Consider the following 11144-nt stretch of genomic DNA (forward strand, 5'->3'; position numbering starts at 1 on the left):
ACCTTTTGCTTAACTTTTGGACACAAATGTCTGGAATTATAGGATTCTTCCAGACTCTGTCGCGTCAAAGCACCCAATAGCAGACAAGTTGGCGAAGGGCGCCAGGATATTAACATTGAACAAAGGCGAGAAGGAGGATTCGATTGCTTCCGCCTGGCGGTCGAGTTGCGCACGCGCGCGAGAGAGCCGCGATTGGTGCTGCCTGGCGGCGGGCGCGCGGGGCACTCTGGGACGTCTCGCGGGCTGGAGGCAGCGGGCGGTGGCAGTGGCGGTAGCGGCGGCAGCGGCGGCAGCGGCGGCAGCGGGATCTCGCAGGATGGTGAAGCTGACGGCTGAGCTGATTGAGCAGGCGGCGCAGTATACCAATGCCGTGCGGGACCGCGAGCTAGACCTCCGAGGTGAGTCAGGTAGCGGACGGGCTGACCCCGGGCCTCAGCGCGCCGCCTCGAGGTCCGCGCCCCGCCGCGTGCGCCGAGGCTGGACCGCGGGCCGCGGGCTTTTGCAAGCGGCGTCTTTCAAGTCCGGTGCTGCCCTAAGCTTCATTGAACCAGGGACTTGTGATTCCTACTGTGTCATTTGTCTTCAGTGTCTTGCACTGTTTGACATGCATAGGTGACAGGTAAATGCTTCCTGCATAAATGAAAGCTTTGAGGCAGATTACCATGAGATAATGTAACTGTTGAAATTACGTTAATTATTAATGTTCTACAGGATATAAAATACCCGTCATTGAAAACCTCGGCGCTACCTTAGACCAGTTTGATGCTATTGATTTTTCTGACAATGAGATCAGGAAACTGGATGGTTTTCCTTTGTTGAGACGACTGAAAACGTTATTAGTGAACAACAACAGAATATGGTAAGTGCCTGCTGTCGGAAAATGATATTTTTAAACCTTGAGTAAATATTGCAGTGTGCCTGGAAAAAGTTGTTGCGCATACTGCCACTTGAACCTACGCGTTTCTTTTAAAGTGAGAAATGAATAGTACTTTTTTCCATACAAATCCAGAGTAATTTGATCTTACTCTAGTTTTATTTGCAGGTACTTAGAAATCTTCTATATTTGCACGTTATGTTTCTAATTTTTAATTTTGGCTTCTGAAGCAATTATCAGATGGGTCATATTAAAAGGATATGTAAAATATAATTATATCTTCACTGAATATCTGTACCTCATGCCTATTTTTCTTTAAAACTGATTTTCAGAGCATAACTTATTGAAAATAAGATCTTTACTGACCCTCTCATCAGCTCTGTGTAAATTTTATTGGAAAAATGATTGAAATGTATAGATAATGTCTAGACAGAAATATTTGTCTCTTTTTGTTTTTTTTTTTTACTTTTGTGAGACAGGGTCTCGCAATGTAGTTTATCCTGGGCTTGAACTCACTATGCAGCCCAGGCTGCCCTTGAATTCAAAGCAATCCTCCTGCCTCAAAAAATGTTTTTCATAGGTTAACTATTCCCCTCTGGTATAGTTATGTCTTGCACATGAGCTGTACATGCAGAATCACTTGTATTTCTGTGCTTTCTGAACAAAATCATAAAGCCAATAGTCTCGCCTTTTCTTAGTTTCCACCCGGCATTGTGGCAGTGGAAAAAGGTCAAGCAGCATCCAGGAAGCATGGGATCTAAAATCATCTACTCCTGTCAGTGACTTTGTGGCCGCAGGCAAGGCTTCTTCCTTGTGCCTCGTGTCCCATCTTTGACATAGGACATGGAAGAGGGATCACTAAGGTCTTTCCAACTTTGAGGTCTTATTACCTGAGCAGCCATTTGCTCCTGGTCCCAGACAAACCACAGGATCCTTGGTGACAAGAAAAGGCTTTATTTACAGCTAGCAGTGAAGAAGTAGAAGCCTCATAGTGCCACAAATCCTTATCTCAGTGTCCAGGTGTGCAAGGGCCTTTTATAGTAAGCAAGGGAGAGGAGAGGGAATACGATATGACAATAGACAGCTCCGCACTTATTAATTCCCCCCTGGCTCTTTTCTGCTCCCTGCCTCCCCTGGACCAGACCCCCTGGAACCATCATCTGCATATTCTGTCCATTCAAGTTGAAGAGGAGGAGAGGTGGCTACAGGTCCTCAGCCTGAGGAAGTTTGGAGAAGCAGCTTGTCTCTAGAAGAAAAAATTCTCACGTTTAAAATTCCATTTTGCCCTGCTGTTAACAGCCTGTGAGCAATGACTGAGGTAAAAGTGTTAGCTTATTTTCCGCTTTCATTAACAGCCTTTCTGTTTTTATTTTAGCCGTATAGGTGAGGGACTTGATCAGGCTCTCCCATGTCTCACAGAACTCATTCTCACCAACAACAGTCTTGTGGACCTGGTAAGTTAATTAAAAGGATATTGACTCAGGGGGTGGGGTTAAAGGTAGGGCATGCAAAGATCCAGGAAATTATCTCATCCCTTCTTTCTATCTTTTTCTTAATTATTACAGAATCTGACCCTGTGGGTTATTTTGTTTTTGTGAGGGGTTTGTGTATGTATATTCTGGGGATTGAACTTGGGGCCTCTCACATGCTACACAAACCTTAAGTAGTTTCTTATTATCAGCCTTTATTAGTGCTTTTGATGTTTTGTTGCAGCTTCCTTTTCCCTCCCCTGACTAAAGAAACTCTCCTGTTGCTTTCTAGAATTGCAGTGTTCTGTATGGTACTACTAGCCACAAGTGGCTCCTCTGACTTGAGATGTGCAGAACCATAAAATTCACGGTGGATTGATGTAGAATTTTTTAAAAATACTGTTAGTCACTTTTTAATATTGATGTTGAAATGATAATGTTTGGAGTAATAGGTTAAATAATATATTAAAATTAGTTTTTTATTTTAATGTGGCTACTAGAAAATTTTAAATTGTGTAATTTTTAAATTACATGCATGAAATTTCTTTTGTAGAAATTTTATTGTTTTACTTTTCACGTTAGATGAGCAGTCCACTTGGAACTGATTTCTGTATGAGAGAAGGGCCAAGTTTCAGTTTCACTGTATAGATAATGATTATTTTGACCTGTTTTATGCTCTTAAAGTTTCTGTTCTGTATGTCTAATTTCTAACAAAATTGAGTTCATACTGTATATTGTTTTCCAATCTATTCTGTTTAAAATATTAAATATTCTGTCTTTATATTGCACAACTTGTTAGGTTATTAAGACTTTACCTCCCTTCTCTATTTTCCTGATTGTTTAGATTGAACTGTATTTCCCTTCTTGGTGGACAGGGTTCATAGCATCTTTTAGATTCTCAAAGTAGTGCTTGACTTCAGAAGTAAGAAAGCACTAATCTGAGGCCATGTCCTTTCTCATACCTTCTGTGTGAAGTATTTAAAATACAGTACCCAAAATACATGTTGATAGGGAATGTGTAACATGATCAGTGCTAGTAGAGAAATTGTAGTTGTATTTAAAACTCTTCACAAAGATGAAGACTGCTGTTCCAATCAGTTAATGAAAGATAAGTTAAAATCTGACATCATAACCAGGCTTGGTTGGTTGTGCATGTGTATTATCCCAGCACTTTGGGAGCCTGAATTCAGGCCTGGCCTGGGCAATTTAGCAATTTCACAAACTGTGTCATCCTTGCTCAAGGCCATAATAATCTCTGCATCCTTCCTATTTCAGTATATGTGCTGTGGAAGTGAGCCACTCTGCTTTACCTGTTTTTTTGTTTTGTTTTGTTTTTTGTTTTCTCATTGTCTGTCATCCCTGTCTACTCATTTGAGATCTGTTCTTAGCAGTTTTTCCTCAGTGTAGTGTTTTGTCCTAGCAGGGACACGATTTCTGGTTAGTGTTGAATGAGGGTCCATATTGCTGTAACACCATCAGCCCTTCTCACAGACTTATTGTGCTCTTTATTAGAATGTGCAGGTGCTTGGGTTGCTGTTCTCAAATGGAGTACCTGTAGGTTGATTGGAGTTTTCCAGTTTATCAGATACCTCCTTGCCTTCTCTGATTTTTCCTGCACAAACACTGTCACCATGCAGTCTCTGTTCTCACAGTGGTGTCCCCACTTATTCCTATTATAGGATTCTTGGGAAGTATCTTGTCATCTAGTTTGGTTATACATATTGACCATAGGTTTTAGGTTTAATATCCTTGTTTCACTATGGAATATGGGACAATTTGGGAAGATTAAAACCTGTCCAGCCTTCTTCCCATAATTTAGTTCATGTTTTGCAGGGTTTTTTTTAATTAATTAAGTTTATTGGTACATTTTGGATATACAAAATGATCACATTCATCATAGGGAATTTGTACTTGTACATGACATATCTTGATTCTTAATTATTTTTTAACTATTTCACCTTATCTTTGAAAAATTATTTGAAGAGATTTGGTGGGGTCTAGAATAACGGTACCCTGTCTCAAAGACAGTTTGTTGCCAGGCACTTGTGAGGATGTAGCAAGAAAGACCACATTACACCCAAGATCCTCGCTTGATGTTCCCTATATAGAAAAAGTCATATCAGCTCTGGCGTTGTTTTCGTTCCTGAATTATTACTCAGTAGCCCATTTTGAGATGCCATTGGAAATCAGTATTTTGTATCTTCTGATGTTGAGACAGAAGTTGTTAATGTCAAGATTTTTAAGAAGATGGAATGTATTCATCGGTTTATTCAGTCAAAATTGTTAAAGCATTTGTGAGTACTAATATTGGGCTAGGTGCCAGCGCAGTAAAAAATAAACAGACAATGTGGATACTTGCTCCAAAGACACTCTGTATTTCAAAATATCAAAATAGACAGCATGTGGTGTCAGCATTCTTACCTGTGGCCATCATTTCATAGGGTGATTTGGACCCTTTGGCATCTCTCAAATCACTGACTTACCTAAGGTAAGAAAACTATTTGTTACGATGACAAAACTAATGGAGTCTTTAAAACAGCACTGTTACCAGCCTTAAAGTATTCATTGAAAAGTAAAAACAAATTCTGGGGGCCGGGGAGTTAGCTCAGTGGTTCTACCACCTGCCTGGAAAGCGCAAGGTCCCAAGTTCGATCTCTGGCACCAAAAAAAACAAATACTGAAGCCAGGCATGGTAGTGCATGCCTATGATCCTACCACTGGGGATGCAGAAGCAGGAGGATCACCATGAGTTCCAGGCCAGCCTGGGCTATGTAATGAGATTTTTTTGTTGTTGTTTTTTTTGTTTGTTTGTTTTTGGTACCAGGGATTGAACTCAGGACCCTGTGCTTGCAAGGCAGGCGGCAGAACCACTGAGCCAAACCCCCAGGCCCAAAATTAGAAGGTGTTTGTTTTGTTTTGTTGGTACTGGAGATTGAACTGAGACCTTGCGCTTACAAGGCAGGCAGTGGAACCACTGAGCTAAATCCCCGGCCCTGAGATTTTTTTAATAAAATTTAAAAAATTGAAGCTGTTTTCTTCATGTTATTTAAATTGATATTGAGATGTGAATAATAGTGTACTTTCCATTGATTTATATACTTATTGCCATTCAGATTTTCTTCAATGCTATGTCATGAACAAGAGTGACACTGTGTTGTTCCTTTTCTTGTAGCATTCTAAGAAATCCTGTAACAAATAAGAAGCATTACAGACTGTATGTGATTTATAAAGTTCCACAAGTCAGAGTACTGGATTTTCAGAAAGTAAAACTAAAAGTAAGTATTCTTTGGTTCTAAGTCATTATAGAGTTGTATGTTTTTCTTTATACTTTTGTTATTGGTTTTTTAAATTGACTAGTAGAATGAATTTTACTATTAGTTTGTAATTAAAAATGTGGGAAAGAAAATGCTTTTTGTTCTCATGGCAGAGTTTTTTGTAGGGCTTTGAATTAGCATTCTTTTCTGTAATGTTGGTCATGCAGAGTTGGCAGGATGTTGGAGAGCCACACAATGGATTGTCTGTTTACATACCTTCCCAATGAGGAGCGTAATGTAATCCACTTTTGAGCAGCTCTGGCTGTTAGGGTGACTTTTACCTTTATTAGGAGGTTTTACCCCCTCTCCCTGCTTAGTTTTTTGGCAGCTCCTCCTCCTCGAAACCAGGCAAGGAGCTTTCTTTAAAAGCTTCCCCAGCAAAGGCAAAACAACTGTGTATCCTTTTAATTTTAAATTGACTTTTTGGTATTTTTACCAGCCCAGAGTACTTCAGGAGCGTTCTCTTCCATGTGTTCTGAGGGATGCATCTAAATGCGTGTGGTATTCCTATTTCCATTAACTCTGTGTGTGGTGTCGCTGTAGGAGCGTCAGGAAGCAGAGAAAATGTTCAAGGGCAAACGGGGTGCACAGCTTGCAAAGGATATTGCCAGGAGAAGCAAAACGTAAGATACAGATATCCAACTTAACTCCACTTCGCTTCAGAAACACTGTCTGGCAGTTTGCCTCCTACAGAATTAAACCCAAAACTGATTAATGTGGTATTAAATTAGAGTGCTGATAATCTGTGGCCGTCCATGGTCCACAGGTCACATGAAATTTCTGCTAAGTTCACAGAACAGATATCTTGGTCTTAATATGATGTTTTATATGTTCTGTTCTCTGTAGGAAGATGAAGTGGATGGTGTTTCTGAAGGAGAGAGTTCTTGTATCAGTTTGTTAACAAAGATAAGATACTACACTGGTTTAATTACTTTCAAAAGCTTTTGAAAGTAAAAGAGAAGCAACGTTTATGGGTGAGAATTTAACAGTTATATTCTTTTCCTTCCCAAGTTTTAATCCAGGTGCTGGGTTGCCAGCTGACAAAAAGAAAGGTGGACCATCTCCAGGGGATGTAGAAGCAATCAAGGTAATAAGGTGTTATAACTCTGGTCTGGTTAGAGCTGAGGTGGGGTTAGGACTTCAACTTGAATTGGTTGCATGCACCAGTTGTCTTTTTCATTTTCCTGGGTGCATTTATCACTTTCAACACTCAGTTACCTTGGTGTGCTGTCTCGAGGTGTGCCTTAGTTGTTATTTCACAGATGTGCTGTCTGACAAATCTTTTTGGATGATTGTGGAAAATCCTAATTTTGTAATATTGCCTGCTAAAGTATCCAATAATATAATTCCATATCGATAGTAAGCTTAAATTTTAGGACAAGGAGAATGATTACTTGTTCTCTTGTTTTATAAGAGGGCCTGTGTTTCTTCACCAGTTTTGGAAATTTAGGATTTGGTTTCTGGGTTGATTCAGTGTACCAATAAAATTCTTCCTCCAACACAGAACTATGTAACATTCTAACTCTAGAAGTTGCTATGAATTTCTGTATTTTCTGGGTGGTTGATACTTAATTGAAATTAATTGTGTATCTTCCTTCTGCTCTCTCCTCCAGAATGCTATAGCAAATGCATCCACTCTGGCTGAAGTGGAGAGGCTGAAGGGCTTGCTGCAGTCTGGTCAGATACCTGGCAGAGAACGCAGATCAGGTCAGAAAACAGTGTGCTGTCTTTGTGCCCCTAAAATAATGTTACATTCAAAGTAATTACAAGACAGTTCGTGCACTACAATCCAAGGATGCCAGAAGAAGCCAGGCAGGCACATGCCTGTAATCCTAGCTGCCTCAAGGCTGAGGCAGGAGGATCAAAAGAATAAGCCTAGCCTGGGCAAGTGAGAAAGACCTAGTCTCAAAAAAAATAAAAATAAAGGGCTAGGAATGTAGATTAGTACAAAGGGCCTGGGTTTAATCCTCAGGACTGCAAAAATAAATAAATAGATAACTAAAATGCTAAAAGAAAGTATTTCATAGGACTTCAGGGGTGTTAGGGGAGGGGAAGTATGTGAAAGTTGAAGTAAATTTATTTGCTAGCATTGAGTGAACCAAACTTTAGAGATAACCATGTGGACTTTTATTTTTATATACAACTATGTACCTCATGACAACATTTTAGTTGATGACAGTCTATATATAACAGTGGTCCTATATGATTATAATAAGGCTGAAAAGTTCTTATTACCTAGTTTTTTACTGCACCTCTGCCTTTGTGTTCCAGTTGCCTGCAATATTCAGTATAGTAACACCCATACAGGTCCTGTGGCCAAACAGCCCAACACACAAATTTCAGCCCACACAAATCTCAGCCGCCTCAGATCTGTCCTTGGCCAAGTACTTCCAAGACTACTTATTCATCTGTAAATCTGAGATGATAATACCACCTCAAAATGTTGTTGGAAGGACTGAGATATTGTACATAGCACAGGGTCTTGTTTTTAAATTGCTAACTATTCTAAGCCAGGTGTGGTGGCACACACCTGTAATCCTAGCACTTGGGAGACCGAGGCAGGAGGATTGCTACCAAGTTCCAGGCCAACCTGGGTTGCATAGTGAGTTCAAGGCTAGCCTGAACCACAAGCAAGACCCTGTCTCAAAAAAAAACAAGTTGTTAACTATTCTGGTATTTGAATGACTACTTTGTGTCAGACAGCATGTTGAGCAGTAGACATATAAGAGAAAAATACTCGTGTAATATCCATATCACAAGTTTTCATGTGTATTTAAGTGGAGACCTCTACCTAGACTGGTGGCTCAGGGAAAGTTTCCTGGGCACATATGTTTGAGCTGAGAGCTAAAATAAGTAAGTCAGCTTTAAGATATGATTCTCAATGGCCCCTGGACTTCTGGGAGTCTGTGAGATCATAACTATTCTTCTAATAACACCAAGACATTATTTTTCTTACTATGGCAGTATGTGCACTGATGGAGGAAGAACAATGGTGGGTAAAACTGCTGGTGCCTCAGCAAGGTAGCGGTACAAGCGATGGCAGTTAATAGTCTTCCTTGCTATCCACTCCCAGTAAAATGCATACCAGTTGCACTTAAGAATGTCCTAGATGAATGTCCTAAAGGATTATTGGGGGCTGAGGACGTAGCTTGGTGGTAAAGCACTTGCCTAGCATGTATGATGTCTGAGATCAAATTTCAGCAAAGCAAAATAACTACTAGATACCACCACTTCTGTACACATCATTTGATATTTTGGGTGGCAAACGGGTACACATGAATCTCTTCTAAAGGCCTGAGTTGTTCGGTTATGTTGATGTGCTGGTACAGCTGTTTTGAGGTGAGAGGCGGATGTGCCCTCAGACATGAATAAGGTGAGCCTGTTGCCTGATGGAAGACGACTTGACTATGTAGTCAGTGGTAAAATTCAAGGTTCCAAGCAAAACTTAAAACTTGGAAAACTTTTATCAGCTACTTCTTACTTAGTACATAAAAAACTTTTGTGAGAAAGTCGGGGACATTAATGAATGGGACATTAGCATTGTGTCATGAAATGGCTCAACTTTGGAAGATCTGAAAGACCCATTGAGCCACTCTTTTCTATTTGGTGTTAGAAAATCATGCATGGATAAAAGATCCATTCAAAGTATGAGATAGACCACTGGATTTTCAAGTAAGAGAGTATGAAAAATTATCTGAAGCTTTTAGATGGGTATAGTGGCACATGCTAAAATCCAGCTTCTCGAGAATCAGAGGCAGAAGAATCAAAAGTTCGAGGCCAGCCTAGGTAGCCTACCAAGACCTTGTCTCAAAAAGTGGGAGAATATAGTTTAGTGTGGTACAGATCTCCCCAGGTTTAATCCCCAGTACCACCAAAAAAAAATGTAAAGTGTTCATCTTTTCACTCTGCTTTCTTTTGGAAAATGCCACTTTTTGTTAAAATGAAAATGTTAATATTTAATGGATTTATTGTTTTCATGAGTTACTGTCTTCAAGAATTTTGTTTTAGTTTCTAATACAGGATCAATAAATTTAATGAACATAAACAAAAGCTTTTTAAGCCTTCATGCCTAATAGTTTGAAAGCTACTAAAGTGGATGCAGCCACCAGGTGCTTTAGGCAGAGGAGATTGCACAGCAAAACACCTGCATAGAAAGGCACTCTTGAACTGAAAGAGGGCCAGAGTGAAGCCGGCATCATGGGTTCGGTGTGGCCAAATGAGATTGCAGTGCCCACGTGGCTTTGTGATGGATTAGGCAACCCTAGAAATCAGTCCAGGCTTTCAGGGTTCGGTAGTAAGATTGGTTGGGAAATGCGCAACATCAATGCTGCTGTTGTGACTACAGTAGGCTAGAATTACAGTAAGTCCACAACTTACGAGCATTCAAGTTGTGAACTTTCACCAGTGTACTATATAGGACTCACTTTGCCGGATACGAACGAATCTGACTTGGGAACATTCTCCCAGAACAGAACTTATTCGTAAGTTGGAGACTTATTTTACTGGGTTACTGTCCTCCCTTCAGGATGCTTTATTTGGGCCTTCAGGGTCTCTGGATTTGGGAATAAGAAATTAGCACATCTAATAGTACTCTGTTTGCTAGATCTCATTAGGCCTAGGCTTCTGAATAGTATTAACAAAGGCATTCCTTCTTGGTAGCTTTGTGTCTAGAAATGTGAAGTTTGGATCTAACTATAGAAACAAAACACTTAAACATGAGTAATCTTCCCAAATAATTGATAGGGTAAAAACATGTCCTTTTTCAAAATACATTGACTAAAAAACCTGCCTGAAATTATTGAACAAATGTAAGAACCTTTTGGTTAATGTTGCAATGTTACCCTAATTTAGAGATGATAAAGTCACTGACTTTATCAGTGCCTGGCATGTATTAGGTGCATGACTGTTTTGTTTTGTTTTTGTTTTAGTATTTCCAATTTTTATCTTCACAGAAAATAAATAGGCATCAACTATGATGAGAGGCAATTGCTTTTACTTTGTTAAAACACCTTTCTGACTTTTTCCTTGGAAATTGACCACCCTTTCCAGTACCTCCAAAGACAAACTGTCCCTGGATTATAAGCTCCTTGAGGACAGAGGCTGCTTTGGTTTTTTTTGTACCTATCCACTGTCCAGCACATAATACCCACAGAAGGGGCACCTACCTGCCTGCTACACAGACTCTAGAACTGATATGATTTCTGGTTTTTTGTTTTCTTCAGGTCCCGCTGATGATGGCGAAGAGGAGATGGAAGAAGACACAGTCACAAATGGGTCCTGAGCAGTGAGGCAGATGGAACAGACTCTTGGGATAAGTCTTGGTTTTGGACATGGAATATTGGCCTTGTTTGTGTCAGCAAAGTGGAATCTATCAGCATTGTTGAAATGCTTAAAACTGCTGCTGATAATTTTGTAATTTTGAAATCTAAATGTCAGTTTTCTACAAATGTTAAAAATAAAGGCCACTCACTGTGCTGCCAAGTTGCA

The 11144-nt window shown here is 40.0% G+C and overlaps 1 protein-coding gene across 1 annotated transcript; it reads left to right on the forward strand.

Moving 5' to 3' along the window:
- Window positions 1-212: 212 nt before the first annotated feature.
- Window positions 213-11144, forward strand: Snrpa1 (small nuclear ribonucleoprotein polypeptide A'). The gene is made up of 9 exons (XM_004852670.3): window positions 213-398; window positions 712-859; window positions 2250-2328; window positions 4785-4831; window positions 5516-5618; window positions 6201-6280; window positions 6669-6744; window positions 7271-7364; window positions 10880-11144. The coding sequence occupies exons 1-9, from the start codon at window positions 317-319 to the stop codon at window positions 10936-10938; spliced, it is 768 nt and encodes a 255-aa protein (XP_004852727.1). The 5' UTR covers window positions 213-316; the 3' UTR covers window positions 10939-11144.

Source organism: Heterocephalus glaber, unplaced genomic scaffold (assembly GCF_053883595.1).
Source record: "Heterocephalus glaber isolate CG9 unplaced genomic scaffold, H.glaber_assembly_v1.0 deba00001531, whole genome shotgun sequence".
Lineage (NCBI taxonomy): Eukaryota > Metazoa > Chordata > Mammalia > Rodentia > Bathyergidae > Heterocephalus > Heterocephalus glaber.